General features: G+C 64.4%; 3 protein-coding genes and 2 non-coding genes across 6 annotated transcripts; all 5 read right to left on the bottom strand.

The window, feature by feature from the left end:
• Positions 1–39: 39 nt before the first annotated feature.
• Positions 40–5,230, bottom strand: BAZ2A (bromodomain adjacent to zinc finger domain 2A; the record flags this gene model as incomplete). The annotated part of the gene is given in 14 exon segments (XM_048928385.1): positions 40–135; positions 296–357; positions 427–499; positions 502–639; positions 715–816; positions 892–1,000; positions 1,072–1,132; positions 1,221–1,445; positions 2,201–2,380; positions 2,630–2,690; positions 2,692–2,886; positions 2,888–3,183; positions 3,509–3,649; positions 5,060–5,230. Coding segments are annotated over 13 exon segments (1,737 nt in total), but the record flags the coding sequence as incomplete, so codon positions are not given.
• A 909-nt stretch (positions 5,231–6,139) lies between these two features.
• ATP5F1B (ATP synthase F1 subunit beta) lies at positions 6,140–9,081 on the bottom strand. The gene is made up of 10 exons (XM_048928552.1): positions 8,930–9,081; positions 8,614–8,796; positions 8,142–8,316; positions 7,882–8,003; positions 7,474–7,658; positions 7,236–7,394; positions 6,986–7,108; positions 6,694–6,906; positions 6,405–6,606; positions 6,140–6,321 (listed from the first exon to the last, which is right to left on the bottom strand). Exons 1-10 carry the CDS (start codon positions 9,069–9,071, stop codon positions 6,224–6,226), a joined length of 1,602 nt encoding a protein of 533 aa, XP_048784509.1. The 5' UTR covers positions 9,072–9,081; the 3' UTR covers positions 6,140–6,223.
• Positions 7,728–7,800, bottom strand: LOC125685614 (small nucleolar RNA SNORD59). Its single transcript, XR_007373485.1, has one exon. It is a non-coding gene; the product is annotated as a small nucleolar RNA SNORD59 (small nucleolar RNA).
• LOC125685615 (small nucleolar RNA SNORD59) lies at positions 8,502–8,576 on the bottom strand. Its single transcript, XR_007373486.1, has one exon. It is a non-coding gene; the product is annotated as a small nucleolar RNA SNORD59 (small nucleolar RNA).
• A 437-nt stretch (positions 9,082–9,518) lies between the features above and the next one.
• PTGES3 (prostaglandin E synthase 3) lies at positions 9,519–16,290 on the bottom strand. 2 transcript variants are annotated; one of them, XM_048928554.1, is made up of 8 exons: positions 16,091–16,290; positions 12,821–12,934; positions 12,621–12,690; positions 12,028–12,126; positions 11,749–11,838; positions 11,263–11,325; positions 10,848–10,872; positions 9,519–10,339 (listed from the first exon to the last, which is right to left on the bottom strand). In XM_048928554.1, coding segments are annotated over exons 1-8 (483 nt in total). In that variant the 5' UTR covers positions 16,093–16,290; the 3' UTR covers positions 9,519–10,319. The 2 variants fall into 2 exon arrangements, with proteins under 2 accessions (XP_048784511.1, XP_048784510.1); XM_048928553.1 differs by lacking the exon at positions 16,091–16,290 and having other exon boundaries at positions 12,821–12,963.
• Positions 16,291–16,427: the final 137 nt, after the last annotated feature.

The following is a 16,427-nucleotide window of genomic DNA, read 5'->3' as shown; positions in this document are numbered from 1 at the left end:
CCCGGGGTGGGTGGCCCCTCCAGCCCCCTCCCTCCCTCCCTCTCTTCCCCATGGCTGCTGCGGACTCACCTTGGTCTTTTTCTTGGCTTCCTTCGCTTTGGGAGCTTTTGCTTCCTGCTTCTGCTTGTTTTTGGCCTGGGGGGAGAAGAGCAACTCAGGGACCCGGCAGCAACACAGCCACCCAGTGGTCGGGGCAGGGGGCTGCTCTGTGCCCCACAGCCGGGGAAGGCTCCATGTCGGCCACAAGATGGAGGGGCCCTAGGGCTGCCCTGCCCTCCCCAGGCACCGCTCGTACCTTCCGCCTCATTTTCTTCTTGATTTTGCTCATTTTCAGCTTGTCCTCGTCACTGAGCACCTCTGCGAGAATGGAGGGGATGGTTGGTGACAGCGAGGGGGCTGCGGGGCGGGCTGGGGGCCGGGGGGTACCTTGGGCCTCCAGCCTCTTCAGCAGCCGTGCGTCCGTCTTGCTCAGCAGATCCACCATCCTGGCCTTGGGGGGGGCCGCCCGCGGCCGCGCTTCGTGGCAGGCAGCTCCTTGGGCTTCGCCTTCTCGGCGTTGCGGGGTCGGCCGCGCTTCCCAGTGATGGCTTGGATACGGGACGGGATCTCCTCGGGGCTCAGCTTCACCCACTGCAGACCCTGCAGGAGGAAACCGTCAGCCCCAAAGGCAGCGGCCCACAGAGCGGCGCCCTGCAGGGCACCACGAGTGCTCACCTCCGGCGTGTCTCGCTCCTCATAGAAATCCCCCACTGGCATTCGGGGGCTGAAGCTGAAGTGCTCACGGCGGACATCCTGCACCACGTTCCTGTTCAGGTACTGGGGGGCAGGAGAGGAGGATGAGGAACCCTGGTGGAGTTGGGGGGCTGCTCAGAGCCCAGCCCCCCGCCATACCTTGATCACCTCCGGGAACTGCTTCATCCTCTTCCCGCACGGCCCATAGTACCACGTCTCTCCCTGCCAGCGGTGGTTCCCCCTTTTGATGCGCACCTCTCTCCTCCACCTGCACACAGAGGAGGCTCAGCACGGGTCCTGCACAGCCACGTGGGACGTGGATATGGGGACACCACGTACCCGTGCTGCAGAGGGAAGCGCACCTCCTCGGGGGTGGCGATGCGCCTGCGTGGGACATCGCCTGTGGGGCAGAGGGGGGAGCAGCTCAGGGGGCGTGGGAGGGCATCCGGTCGGGGGGTGAGGGGGGGGTGGGGGTTCCACATCCTCACCTCCCACCGATGCGCTCAGTGGGGCAGCCGCCTCCTTGCTCTCTCCTTCTGGAGCAGCTGAAGCCTCCGTGCAGCTGTCAGCCACCTCCTCCTCCTCGTCCTCCTCTTCCTCCTCCTCTTCCTCAGCAGAAGGACACGGGGATTCGGGCTCCAGTGCAGCACTGAGCTCCAGAGACCCCGACTGCTCCGGCCCTGCGCGTGCGCTGCTCAGCTCTGGGCTGCTGTCTGCAGGGCCAAAGTCAGCACCATCAACACCGCTGCCATCCCTTCCTGCTCCTCCCATAGGAGGCCGCCCCCCCGGCGCTGAGCGGGGCTCAGCACCATGAAGGTGCTCCACGCACCGTGCAGGGGGGCGGCGAGTCAGGGCTGGGCAGCAGCGGGGGGGCCGGGCGGTGGGCTGCCAGCAGGCTGAAAGGGCTGGCAGCATGCAGTGGGGGGCTGGCGGCAGGCAGGGGGGGGCCGGGCGCATCGTCGGGGGGCTCCTCCAGGGGGGATTTGTCGCCCACCCAGCTGCGCCTCATCCATCGCATAGAGGTCACCAGTGTCGGGGTCTGGGGGGGGAGGAAAAGGACAGAGCGCAAAGAGCTCGATGGGGCAGCACGGCACAGGGGGAGCCCCCCGGCTCTGCGTGCATCGGGTGCGCACACAGCCCCACGGCCGCTCAGGGGGCAGCGGGGATGACAGCCCCCCAATGGGCGCCGGGAGGAGAGGGGTTAAGGGAGCCCGCAGCCCCCGGCCACGCCTCCTCCGTTGGGAAGCGGAGCCCAAAATGGCCGTAGCGGCGGCGGCGATGTTCAGCAGCGCGGAAGTTCAGGCGCTGAGGAACAGCTTCGTCACTGCGCTGGGAAGGGAGGCCGGAGCGGAGGAGGGACCGCGCCATCCCGGCCCGCCCTCCGCTGGAGCCGCACGGCACAGCGGCCATCGCCGTCGCCCCAGAGGGCCGCGCTGCCCCCCGCCCCCAACCCGCAGCCCCCCCCTACCTCCGGCCAAGGCCTCGAAGGGCTCCAGGGGGTCCGCGCTCAGCAGCTGCGCGTCCTCCAGCGGCGCGCCCATAGGCGATGCGGGCCCCAGGCTGGCGGTGCTGGAGGTCAGGCCTGGGCTGTCCCGGCCCAGCGGCACCGTGGCGGGCGCTGCGCCGTCGTAAGCACAGAGCTTCAGGTCTGCAGGGAGCAGAAAGCTGCAGGAACAAACCTGCGAGCAGAGCGGAGGCCCAGCGGGCACCAACCCCCCACCACGGCCATGCGCTGCCCATCGCCCCCAGGGCATGGAGACCCCCAGCTCCCGGCCAGAGGTCTCAACCCCGTGGAGGTGGGGTCCTGAGTGCTGTGGATGGATGGGAACATGGCTGCAGGTGCACCCAGCACGGCCCAACACAACCCCGCTGCCACGACCCCGCCGCCGTGCTCTACCTGGCTGCGTGTCCTCCAGCTCCATGCTGCCCACCAGCCCGGCCCCGTTCTCAGCAATGGGGGGCGGCCAGCTCCTTGGAGGCCTCAGCATCGTCCGCATCACCCCCCAACTCCTCCTCGGGCAACGGGAAGGGCGGCTCTCCAGAGCCCAGCATCGGGGACGGCTGCGGGGCTGTGTAGAAGCCGGTGGGGCCGTTGGGCATCAGCTCGAAGCTCTGCTCCGGGAAGGAATCGTACAGCTCCTGAGAGTCAAAGTTTCAGCCCCATGGGTCCAGACGTGCCGTTGCCCCACAGCTCCGTCCCCCCGCCCCGAAGATTCGCGCTGTGCCCGGGGGAGGAGGGCCTGGAGCCCCCAGAGACGCCGTTGAGGGGGAACTGAGCGAGGCTGCCGTCCTTGAGGCCGCCGGGGGGCTGGAACTGCGTGTAGTCCCAGAGGCAGTCGTAGGGGTGGAGGTGGGGGGGCCCCGAGGAATGCGTGCTGGAGGTGAAGGTCCCTGAAGTAGTGGTGTGAGATACAGTAGAGAAGCCGTTGACATTCATGCCCCCGTTCAGACCTGAGGGAGGGCGAGAGACGGAGGTGTTGATGGTGGGGTTACCTTCAACCCAAGGACGGAGGGTTTGTGGACGGACGCAGGGCTGCCGTCACCCCCAGCCCCACTGCAGGCTTGTGAGGGATCAGCTCACGGCCAGACCCACACACGCAGCCCCCAATCTGGCCATTTCAGGCGGGGGGCACACAGCAGACCCCACCGGGACCCCCCACCCTACAACTGTGCTTGGTGGCCCCCCAGCCCTACAGTGACACGCCAATGCCTTGCACCAAGAACACCAGGCCAGGACCGCTCTGCCGCACAGCCCCACGCCTGCCCCCATACTCACTTTTCCCCTGGGGGGGGAAGCTGAGCGCGGCCCCGTTGCTGTACGGGCTGTCCCCTGAGGAAGGCGCGGTGGGTTTCAGTCCTGAGGCAGTGGGTGCGGGGGGAAGACCCGCAAAGCCAAAATGGTTATCAGTGTCCATGGCTGCAGGGGGGTGAAAGGTGCGGGGTTATGGAGGTGCCACGACCCCCAGGACCAGCTCCACAGCCACTGCCGTGCCCCAGTGCGCCACGCTGTCACACAGAGGGTCCCATCGTCCCCCCCCCAGATCCCTGTGCCCCCAGCACGGCACAGACCGGCAGGTTCCCCCCCCCCCCAACGTGCCTGTGACCTTGCAGGGACGTGGCACGGCCCGCCCCCCCCTCTGTGCGCACCGCAGTTCCCGGTGCTGTGTGCAGGGATGGCCGCTCCTCGGACACCTCTTCACCCCCCTCCCCCCCCCCCCCCCGTAGTCCAGCGGTGCCAGAGGGCGCTCAGCCCCATCTCCCCCCCCATCCCCTCCCCCCACCCCCAGGGCTGTGCCCGCAGCTGCTCCGATGGGGACGGCCTCAATTCGCAGCTGGGGACACCGCGCGGTGCCACCTCCGCGGGGACGCGCAGGGCGAAGGGACCCCCGCAGCCCCCCCCGCAGCGCCCCCGCACACGGAGGGCACCGAATTCGCCGCTGCAGCGCCAGGCAGGGCCGTGTCGTAACCCGGGCACAGATTTCGTCACGGCCCCCACGAGGAGACCGCCGCGGCCCCCCCCGGGGGGGGACACGTTCCTCCCCCCCCCACCCTCGGGGCTGCCCCGAGCGATGGATTAAAAGCAGAACCCTTGCACCACCCCCCCCCACCGCACTGATGCTCCGGGGCTACCAAAGGTCGGGGGGAGGGGGAGGGGGGGGCAGAGCCGGGCAGGTGCTGCTGCAGGCGGGGGGGGGGAAACGAATAAAGTCAGAGGATGGGAACGAGCGCGGAGTGGGGGGGGGACCCCGGGCTCGTCCCGCTGCGCCCCCCCCGGGCCGTCCCAACCCGGAGCGCCGCCCGCTGCCGGCAGAGCGCAGAATTGGGCCACGGCTGAAACCGGAGCCGGGAGCGGGGGGAGGAGAATGAGGCTGATAAAGGGGGGGGGGGCTGCCCCAACCCCTCCCCCCGCCCCCCCGGTACAGCGCCGTGTGGCTCCGCGCAGCCGTTCCCGGAGCCGCTTCAAAACAACGCAACGCGGCGCAACGCCCGCTGCCATTTCTCGGCCGCTTCCTGCGGAGAAGGGGGGGGGGGGGGTCCGGTACCGGGAGAACCGCAGCGAACCGCAGCGAACCGCACCGGGAGCCCTCAGGCAGCCGCCCCCGCGCAGAGGCCGCGTTCCCACCGGAGGGGGAGGGGGGGGGGAACCGGGACGGTGACTGCGGGAAAGTGCGTGGGGGAGGAACGGGAGGAACGGGGAACCGACGGAGCCAGGAGGGGGAGGAGAAAAGGGGGGGGGGGGGGAAGCCCCGCAGGTCCCAACCCGCCGCCCCCGCCGTTACCGACCGCCGCGCAGCGCTCCGCCCGCCGTCCCCCCCGACCCCCGCACCTGGCAGCGGCGCCGCGGGCCCGGCTCACGCGGTGTGGGGCGGGATGCGGCTCCGCATGGCGCGGTCCTTCCGAGCGGACCGGGCCGCAGAGCGGAGCCGAACCGGACCGGGCCGAGCGGCGCAGGGCAGGAAGCGCCGCGCGCCGCCGGGCGGTCCCCGCCCCGCCCTCCTCCCCGCGTCACCGCGGTGGCGTCACCGGGAGCGGCGGCAGCGTCAGCGCGGGGCGGACGCGCGCCCACGTGGGGGGGGAATCTCCGCCCCCGGAGGGGTCGGGGAGGGCGGGGGGGAATCCCCCACGTGGGGCCGCCACCGTCAACCGGGAGCGGCTCCTCCGCTTCCCCGCTGACATCAGCGGCACCGACTGCGGCGTCGGGGGGAGGCCGTAGCGGCGCGGAGCCCCGATCCCAGCTTGGGGGGGGGGTCTCGGCGTCACGCGGCGCGTACCTTCGGGCGGTGCCGGTTCTGGTGCCGGTGCCGCAGGGCCGCCGGGGCTGCGACGGTACTCGCAGCCCCGCGTGATGCCAGCGCCGCCCCAACCGGGCTCGGGACGCGCCGCCATTTAAAGGGACCGCAGCGCTTTGCAGCGGGAGGGGGCTCTTCTAAGGGAACCCCCCCTTCCCCTTCTCCCCCGCAGGGAACGCCGCGTTTCCCCCACTCCCTTCGGCAGCGCTCGGCCGCAGCCCCCGGGCTCAGGATTCGGTGATCCCACGCAGGGCGGGCCCGGGCCGCCCCCCCGGGACCCGCAGACAAAGCCCCATCTGGCAGGGCCAGGCAGGAGCCCTTTGTGCTGCACGATGGGGTGGAGGGTGGGGGAGGCTGACCTGCCCCCCCGCTGAAGGCAGCTGCCACCGCTCTCCTGCTCCATCCCGCAGCCCCACGTGAGGGGGGCACGCCGGGTCGGTACGGACCCCCAAAAGGAGAGGCCCCCGCACTGCTGGAGGCAGCCGGATGCAGCGCAGTGCGCTGCACTGCTGCAGTAATTCCCCCCAAGGATTACAGCGCGATGGGGGAGACGGCAGAGGCCCCTCCCAGATGCAGCCCGGGGTGGGGAAGGGCTCCTCTGCACGCAGGGCCCGGGCTGTTTTCACCAACGTTTTATTGGAAACCTTAAATACTCGGGGTCTGGCCCCACACGGAGCCGGGAGGGGTGAAGGCGGCCCTGCTCATGCGTGCTCCTCAGCCAGCTTCTCTGCCTTGGCCACCGCCTCCTCGATGGGCCCCACCATGTAGAAGGCCTGCTCCGGGAGGTGGTCGTATTCACCTGGGGGAAAACGCAGCCAGCGGTAGGGGGAGCCGGTGCCAGGCCCAGAGCGCGGCCCCCAGCTCCCCCTGCCCCCTCCTCACCTGCCAGGATCTGCTTGAAGCCCTTGATGGTCTCCTTCAGGGGCACCAGCTTGCCCATGTGGCCGGTGAAGACCTCAGCCACCTGGAAGGGCTGGGACAAAAAGCGCTGGATCTTGCGGGCCCGGGCCACGGTCAGCTTGTCCTCCTCAGACAGCTCATCCATGCCCAGGATGGCGATGATGTCCTGCAGGGACTTGTAGTCCTGGGGACCAAAGCAGGCGGTGAGCAGCCAGGGCTTCATCCCCCCAAAGCACCCAAGGGGTCGCCGCCCCAGCCCACCTCCCCTCACCTGAAGGATCTTCTGCACACCCCGGGCCACGTCGTAGTGCTCGGGCCCCACAATGTTGGGGTCCATGATTCGGGAGGTGGAATCCAGCGGGTCCACAGCAGGGTAGATGCCCAGCTCAGCGATGGCACGGGACAGCACCGTGGTGGCATCCAAATGGGCGAAGGTGGTGGCCGGGGCGGGGTCTGTCAGGTCATCTGCGGGCACGTAGATGGCCTGCGGGGAGGGGGGGCACCGTGGGACAGAGGTGGGCGCCAAGGGGAACCCAGCCCAGAGGGCAGAGCGCTGGCACTACCTGCACCGAAGTGATGGAGCCTTTGCGCGTGGTGGTGATGCGCTCCTGCATGGTGCCCATGTCGGTGGCCAACGTGGGCTGGTAGCCCACGGCGGAGGGGATTCTGCCCAGCAAGGCTGACACCTAGGAGGGAATGGAGCGGGTGAGACAACAAGCAGCACCCCCGGGAAGGGCAGCACTGCTGTGGGGACGGCCCCGATGGAGGCTGGTTGCAGCTGGGGCAGCTGGCTGCCCTGCGGTCAGCACCAACCTCTGAGCCAGCCTGGGTGAAGCGGAAGATGTTGTCGATGAAGAGCAGCACATCCTGGCCTTCCTGGTCCCTAAAGTACTCTGCCACTGTCAACCCAGTCAGAGCCACCCTGGCACGGGCACCCGGGGGTTCGTTCATCTGTCCATAGACCAGAGCGACCTGGCACGAGAGGAGAGCCAGCATCAGCACAGCTGCTGTGCCTGCGGGCCCCCAGCCCAGCCCAGGCCTCACGCAGCACCTTGGAGGTGGCATCTTTCAGGTTGATGACCCCGGACTCAATCATCTCATGGTACAAATCGTTGCCCTCGCGGGTTCGCTCCCCCACACCGGCGAACACCGAATAACCGCCGTGAGCTTTGGCCACGTTGTTGATCAGTTCCATGATCAGCACTGTCTTGCCGACGCCAGCGCCTCCAAACAAACCTGGGGGAAAGCGTGACGCCCTCAGCCTGGAGTCAAACCAGCCACCCCGGGGTCTCCCTTCATCCCTTTCCTCCTCAGACAACAAACGTTGCTTCAGCAAGCTCAGTAGAACGAAAGTCAAAAGGTCGCTCATCAGCGAAGGAAGCTGCTGTGTGGGGATGGGCTCTGAGCCTTGCGGGGGGCGCAGGGCCTCTGCTCCACCCTCCCCCTGGGGGCTACGCACCGATCTTGCCACCCTTGGCATAGGGGGCCAGCAGGTCCACCACCTTGATGCCCGTCACCAGGATCTCCTGCTCGACGCTCATCTCCACGAACTCAGGGGCTTCGGCGTGGATAGCAGCAAACCTGCAGCACGAGAGGGAAGGAAATGAGCGGCCAACGTGGATCCCTCGGATCCCTTACGGGCAGCAACCGCTGCCAGACCCCGAGCCCCCGCCGCCAAACCCCACACAGCACCACGGCCCGGCCTGCAGCATCACTCACTGTTTCGTTGTGATGGGGCCCCTCTCGTCGATGGGTTCCCCGATGACATTCATGATCCTTCCCAAGGTCTCGGGGCCGACGGGAATGCGGATGGGAGCACCGGAGTCCAACACCTTCTGTCCCCTCACCAGCCCTTCCGTGCCGTCCATGGCGATGGTGCGCACCGTGTTCTCCCCTGCCGAGGACAGAGTTACCGCAGTGCCCTCGGGCTGACCCTGGGGACAGCTGCACGATTCCTCCCACCCCTGCCAAGAGGACGCTTTGCTGGGAGAGGCACCGAAGGACAAAACGGCGCAGGGAAAACGCAGCCTCTAGTGCAGCCCCCAGCCCCCCAGCAGCCATCTTTCTCCTCTTCCTCCCCCTCCTCAGATTTTCGTGCGTGGCTTCAGCGAGCTCAGAAGAACGAAAGTCACCGAAATCCATCATCACCGGAAGAGGACCGACCCCCCCCGATCCCCCCAGCCCCGCTCACCCAAATGTTGGGCCACCTCCAGCACCAGTCGCGTCTCCCGGCCCTGCACCTCCAGGGCGTTCAGGATGGGCGGCAGCCCCTCGTCGAACTGCACGTCCACCACCGCGCCGATCACGGCCACGATGCGCCCGGTGGTGGAGCCGGCCTTGGCGGCGGGGGCCGCCTGAGCCGCATGGTCCCGGCCTAAGGGAGAGAGCGAGTGGAGGCGGGCGCCGAGGGCCCCTCAGCCCTTAACGGGGCCCGGGAACGGCGCTCGCCGCGACGCCCCCCCGCCCGCGTAGGCCCCAAGGTGACCCCGCGGCCGCTCCACACTCACGCGCGCCGACGGCGGCGGCCGGGCCGGCCCCGCGGCTAAGGAGCGGCGGCAGGAAGCCATGGGCCGGCCCGGCGGCGTGGCGCAGCGCCGGGCGGGCGGCGGAGGCGGCGGCGGCGGAGCGGCGAACCGCGAGCCCCAACATGGCGGCGCCGACTGAGCCCCGCGCTCCGCCCGCTCGACGCGGTCCGCAGGGGGCGGGCCCTCGGCGCGCGCTGCCGCCCACCGCTCGCGCTCATTGGGTAGAAGCCGACCCGCGCCTCCTGCTCTCGCGCTTCGATTGGTTGGACGCGCCCGGCGCTCGTCGCACCTCCTCTCGATTGGTCCGCGCGCCCGACCGTCTAGAAACGCCCCGCGCTGATTGGGCGCTGCGAATAGCGGACTGGCCGGAAGGGGTGGGAGTCAGGCGCCGGAAGCGGCGGCGCACGCGCTCTGCGTGTGTCCTTGGGCCGGGCGCGGTGACCGCCGCCTCCCGCCCCGCTCCCGGCACGCGGACATTTCCCGTGCCGCCGCCCGCCGCCATTTCGGTCTGCGGCACCGGAAGCGGCGCCCGGAGCCCGCGGCCGCGCAGTCAGAGGCAGCGGAGGCAGGGTGGAGTCTTCAACAGTTTATTAGAAAGAATGTAGACATTAAAAAAATTCCCACCGCTCTGAACAGAAATTGAGGTTTGTCAGCCTGGCCGGGTAACAAAGAGCCCCGTCGGGTAGAACAGATGTTGTCACTTGCTTCCATACCAGCAGTGCAAATACATTTGGTCTCACGTACAGATCCACAAGCAACGACGCGGCCCCACGGATCCATGGGGTGGGGGATGGAGTTTGGGCCTCACCCCTCACGGCGCGGGGCACCGGGACACACACAGCTAACCATTAAATAGCAAACAGAGAGAATTTTGTTTCCTTTTTAATAAAAACATTAGTGGAACACACCTGAAGACACCACAGAGGTATTGCGCAGCTTGTTCAAATTTTGGTGAGCCAAATCCAAGAAGAGTTTTTTTGTTCCGGGCACAAAAGTCAGATTTAACCGTGGGCCACAGGGGGGAAAAAGCCAATCGAGCACAGGACGCAAGGCCTGCTCTGCTATTAGGTCTGCTACGAGGCAAGGAGGCTCTGTAAACTTTATTGCGACTGTTCCGGATCGATTGCCCATACCTCAATTGGTTTTTGGAAGTCTGGAATTCATGCATAACGTCATTTATTGCCTCTCGTGGCTTAAGACTGCCCCGCACAATGGTACACACCTACCATCAGTGAAGCCATTTAAAATGGACTGAAAAAAATGGGTTAAAGGATGCAATATCTCCCCTTAGGGCTATCAACTCAGGAATTCTTATCTCAATTATGAAATGTGATGAAGTTCTTTCCCCAAACCCTGAAGACGACAGTTTTCTTTACTCCAGATCTGGCATTTCTAAAGAGGAGAGAAGAAAAAAAAAGTATTAGTGTTTATAATAATACCAGCTGCAACAAAAACAAAGCCACCAACCGCCATATTGCGGCACAGGCAACGTGAGCAAGCAGACCGAGCCCACAGCCAGGAAAGGCACAGAGCAGCTCAGGGTCTCTGGGCTCAGTGCCGCAGAGGCGGCTCTTCACAAGGAAGCTCTGCGCAGCCACCGCTGGCAGGGCAGGAGTTCAACCGCGGCAGCACTGCAGGCTCTGACGCTCGCCCAGCGCCTGCTGCGCGCACAGCCGAAGCCGCAGCAGGGCTTCAGCAGCCCAGGAGGCCGCACAGTGCTCCACGCAGGCATGCGAAGGCTTCACAGAGCAACATCCCACATTGCGGGGAGGCGCCGGCATCAGCTGGCAGCCCAGATTTCGCGTGACCCCCGGGGCAGCACAGCTGGCCTGCGCAGCTCCTCCAGCCCCGCGCGCGCGGACTGCTGCACAGGGGCAGAGGAAGGCGGACGCCGACTTACTTTCATCATCACTGTCTGGTGAGTCCTGCAAAGAAAAATGACAGTAAGTGGAGCAGACGATGCTTGGGGGCACCTTCAGAAGCTCAGAGCAGCAAGCCTGCTCTCAGAGCATCTTCCAGGGAAGCACGGGTTCCTCAGGACAGGGCTTGGCGAAGTTTCACCAGCAGCTGCCTGCAGCCCGCAGCAACCAAGCACTGCAACACCAGAGCTGCCTGGACACCGCAAGCACTGGTGCGACTGTCCCCAGCACAACCGAAGGGGCAAACAGCTCCTGCTGCTCAACTGCAGCGCTTCACAAACAAGGTCTGGCATCATTTATACTTAGAACTGTGCTGAAGTGGGGAACGCAAGCTTGACTTCAGCAAGTAGCACTGACTGTGCAGCCAGACCCACCCGGCTACCGCAGAGTACTCACATCATCTGCCCCATCTACTTCTGGTAAGTCTACGTCGTCATCTCCACCCATGTTGTTCATCATCTGTTTTACAAAGATAAAAGCCACAGAGTGAAGCCTCACAAACAGGACTAAAACCCCATAAAACAGCTTAAAATTGTGATAACCAACAGCCACCGGGTTTTTGACAAGCCTTGCTGCTGCTATGCAGAAATTACAAGGTGACCGACACCAGCGGGACACGCATTCATTCCACATTTGACAACGAGCTGCAGTGCCAAGAGCCCACAGCACGACTTCAAGCAACTGCAGTCTGCCCCGAGCTGTAACTTCCTGCCCTGAGCTCCCCTGCTCGTCAGCACTGCACCAAGGGCCTTCCTCCCTGGGTGAGATGGCAGGGAGCAGGAGGAAGGCAGAGGAAGAGAACTCTCTAAAGCCGTCTGTCACTGCCTGCCCGCGCACCCAGCCGAACAGAACCCAAACCTCCCGGAATTCATCTTCCCATACCTCAGAAAAGCGATCAAAATTGGACATGTCTTCATCTGAATCATCTTCCCAGTCTTTCCAGTTGTTGAAATCCACGCTGAGCCAGTTGAGCTGTGTGTTAACACACAAAAATGGAAGACAAGCTGTCAGCACACAGGAAGAGAGCTGCCAGCGCTGCCATCCCAACCAGCAGCAAAGCAAGCAGCCTGCCAAACGCCGCACCATTCCAACACCACCCCACCCCCAAAACAGAGGGGCCATCAGGACTGCTGCTACGGCCACCAGGGGGATGCAACCCACCTTTGCCCTCTCTTTTGTTAACCTTGGCCATGCCTGACCAGATTCTCCTTTTCGTAAACAACACAAGATAGATCTGTCTGTTCTTTTATGCTTTGATTCCTGGGGAAAAAAAAAAACAAGTAGATATTGGTTAGTTTGGTAATCACTGCCACCACCACGAGCTTGTAGCATTCATTGTTTTGAGCCTTAAATTACTCTCTGTAATGAAAAGCACTGTCTGTTCTTAAAGCTACTTCCAGCATTGTAAGAAAGCTGGTCCTTAGAGTGCAAGAGCGCTCAGACACACGAAGTCACCGCGTGGTGTTTGTCAGAACGGCTCCATTACGAGCAGATCTGCATCAATCCAGACATCAGTGCTTCGCTTTTAATCACAACAGTGAGAACTGTGAGCAAAGGCAGCAGGTGAAGCTCCCTGAGCAGAAGTCTGTCCTGCCCCAGGGTGGGGAGGACAACAGGAAGCAGCAGCAGCTGGGGAAGCAGCTCTGCTCTGCAGGGTGCAACTCGCTGCAGGAAAGGCAGGCATGCGTGAGGAGGAGCTGAGCGTTCTGCATGCGGCGTTAAGAAGGTGCAGGAGAGCTGCAGAGGATACTTACATTTGGATCAATATTATTAAAAAGGTCGATTTCGTTTAAATGCTTAAAGTTATCGCTTCCTCCAAGACAACTGGAGAGAGAAGAAAAAAAGCACTCAGCAGGGAACAAACGGCACCGATCCAGGCTGGCAGCAGAACTGGCTGCTTCCAGAGAAGATGTCGCCCAACAGCAGCGGCTGCGCCAAGGCGCCCGGCACCCACCTGAACGTGAGCTTGGACTTTTCAAAGTTTACATTGACATCTTTGCTGTCCTCCACGCAGAACTCCACGAAGACGTAGTCCCTCCGGTCGTACCACTTGGCAGAAGCAGGCTGCCTGCAGACACACATCAAGATGCACAGGTCAGGGCCGCTGCCCGCCTTCAGCTTCCCTCTGTTTCCCTGAGGCACAGAGCAGCCTGAGTCAGAGCGCATCTGAAAACCTCCTGCCTGTTCTCAGCTACGAGCTCACCATTAACCACCTTTAAACCACCACAGCCAGCCCCCCCCATCACAACATTCCAGCGCTGAGCACGGGGACACCCAGCAGGAGCTGCTGTTGCTATGGCACGGTGAGCACGGACGCTTTGCTCCCAGGCCGCGTTCCAGAGACGTGAGCAGCACTGGAATTTCAATGTTTTGGGCCCAAAGTTTGCTGTTCTGAACCCAGTGGTCGCTTCCTTTGGTATTTACAGCACAGCTCCAGGCAGTGAAGGCACACCAGGACGCACGGAACACGGTGCTGCTCTCTGTAGCATCTTCACACCACGAGGCGCTCAGACTCAGCACTGCACTCTGAAGCATTACGGCACAAGAGCCCAAGCAAAGACGGATTAAGTTTCCAGAACGTTCCATCAGGGTGACCGCCGCTAAGCTTCCGCAGCAGATCTCAGCTCCCAGCCCCTTCAGCTGCCGGCACCGCGCTCACCTGCGCTGCGACCCGCAGCCACTGCTGCAAGTTCCCTTCCGACTGCGAAGAGCTGGGACCCAGCTGCTGCGATTCGGCTGCCAAAGGCGAGTGAGCAAAACGAGCACCAGGAAAAGGGCTGCTGGGGAGGAAAGCAGGCGGCCCGCAGCCGTGCGCAGCGAGGCCGAAGTGGATCCACTCCGCAGCCATCCCTGCACTGCCCCAAGGCGCTCCGGTTTCAGTTTCTCTGCCTGCAGCCATGAGAGCAGCAAACACCGCGGGTACCCACAGCCCTGCAGAGCTGCACGCAGCAGCCACCACTCCGCTAAGGGACAGAGACCCTGCACCCAGTGCGGCCTGTCACCACAACAGCAGCCTCAGTGTCCCTGCCAAGACGGTGCCGGGGCTCCTGTGAATAGCGAGGAGCCTCTGCACGTGCTGCAGTGCCGGCGGAGACGTCCCCGACCTTCCTGCGAGCTGCACGCGTTCCTCAGTCGTGCCGCTCCAGCCCAGCTCTGCTGCTGGGATCTTTATTGAGATGCAGCATTCAGAGGCACCATCAGCACTGCTCTCAGAGCCTCCAAAACCTCACAAACTGCACTACAGCTTAGCAGAATGAACTCGTGTTCCTAACGGCAAACTTCTGTTACCTCCCCAGACGCTGAAATACCTCACCGTACCACATCAGAACTGTGACAAAGTCTTACAGGAAGGAACCACTCAGCGATTTTTCCCCCCCTCTCAGAACAGAGGCCTTCCCCGGGCTGCTGGATGCAGCACTTGAGGCAGGACTCAGCATGTGAATAGGGCAGCTATGCAGGAATCCCCACCAGAAGCCACCACCCCATGCTGTGCTGCTGCCCACACCGTGACTGCTGTGCGCAGCCCCGGGCCAGCAGCGCAGGTGGCTCCCCCACAGCCTCGCAGACCCAGAACCCATTTCCTCACAGCATGGGAAGGATGTCAGGATTGTTAAGCAAAGCCCTGCGCTTCCTCCTCGCTCAGCTGAGCTCATAGTATGAGAGCAGAATAAATTAATTGAACACTACCTCAGCCTTATGCCAACATTGTCAACTCGAGTGTGTGCTCTGGTGACGGATCATCCTCCTGTCCTGACCACACTCAGCTCCTCCAGAACAGAGCAAATAAACGTTACGTCCCACCCAGCAACAAACTGCCAGGCACAAAGCAGTGCCCAGTGCAGCAATGGAACCCCCCCCAAACTCCTGGTGGGCTCTCACCACCACCCACAGATTCTGGGAACCTCCTGAACAAACACCGCCACTCTACACCTCTGTTGAACCCTCCTCTCATCATGGAACCACAGAATGGCCTGGGTTGCAAAGGACCACAATGACCATTGAGTCCCGACCCCCTGCTGTGTGCAGCTGCCAACCAGACCAGGCTGCCCAGGGTCACATCCAGCCTCCAGGATTGGGGCATCCACAGCCTCCTTGGGCAACCTGTTCCAGGGCCTCACTGCCCTCTGGGGAAAAACTTCCTCCTCATATCCAACCTAAACTTCCCCTGGCTCAGTTTAAAACCATTCCCCTTGTCTTATCGCAATCCAACGTGGATGGCATCACTGCAGCACTACACTGGGTTGAGAAGCCCCCTCACCCTTTGGTGGGCGCAGCTGGGGGGGATCCTCATGCCCTGTGCCCCCGGGTTGAGCTCATGTCACACTGGGTGCTGCTTGAGGCCATCCGGGATGTTCCCAAAGCTGCCCACGTGCTTTTTCTAACCCATTCTGCACACTACAACTCATTGGGAAGGCACATTCCTGTTCTGCAGAGCACCCTGATGGTTACAGACATCATCTGCCGTACAAAGATTCTCATCCCCAGATAGGATCACAAGAAAACCTCCCAGCTCCACATCCAGCGTTACAAGTTCTGCTCTGCATAACTACTTCGGCTTTCATCTCCCAGCACCACGTGGGCCCTGTGAGCACAACCCCGGGCGCAGTGCAGCAGCGCCGAGGTTTCGGGATGAGGCACTCCTCAAAGGTTACACAGAGCATTGCGATGCTTTTCTCCTTTTCAGTCACATCCAGTAGCGCCGGAGCTCAGAGCGGGGCCACGCAGGTGCTAAGGGGCAAAACCACGCCGCTCCCATCGGACGCATCGCCGAGCAACCGACATTTATCTGCCCCAAGCGCCGAGTCTGGGACAAATAAAATCCGTCGGAACGGCGCCGCCGTTCGCATCGCCTTCAATCACCGCGCTTCTATCGGAACCGAGCCCCCAACGGCCCAGCCCCGGGGGCTCAGCGCTCAACGCGGCCCGGCGCCCCCCCGCCCCGTCCACCCCCTCCAGGCCCCACCCCGGGCCGCAGCAGCGGGCGGCCCCGCCCCGGTGCCCATTCATCGCGCGGCGGAGCGGCGCGGCTCGGAGCGGCTCCCGGGGCCTCGCGCGGCGCCGTGCCGGGACAGGCCGCGGATCGGGGCCCGCCGCGCGGCTGAGCGCGGAGCTCCCGGCCCGGCGCGGCGCGGCCCCCGAAGGTCAGCGCCGTTCACGCAAAGGCCCGGCCCGGCCGCGGCGCGCCCCGGAGCGCTGCGACCCCCCGACCCCCCCGGGGCCTCACATGGCGAGAGGCGTCGGCGGCTCCGGCTGGCGCTGCTCGGGGCGGGGGGAGGGGCGGCCCGTCCGGCTCCGGGGCGCTCCGGTCCGGTCTGGCGGTGACGCGGCTCAGTGCGGCCGAGGGCTCCGCGGGCTCCGGGCTCGGCGCGGCCTCGGCTCCCACGATGCTCCGCGCGGCGGCGGCGCCCAGCGTCGGTGACGCAGCAAAATACCGCCGCGCCGATTCGGCCGCCTTCGCTGCGCATGCGCGTGCCCCGCGTGTCGCCTCCCGCGCGCGGGCCACGCCCCCTCCCCGTCCCCCCCCTCGCGCGCGCCCGCTCCCTCCTCCCTTCTAGCAGCTT

This window comes from Lagopus muta, chromosome 28 (genome assembly GCF_023343835.1).
Source record: "Lagopus muta isolate bLagMut1 chromosome 28, bLagMut1 primary, whole genome shotgun sequence".
NCBI lineage: Eukaryota > Metazoa > Chordata > Aves > Galliformes > Phasianidae > Lagopus > Lagopus muta.
This window is presented reverse-complemented; position numbering and strand designations above follow the sequence as displayed.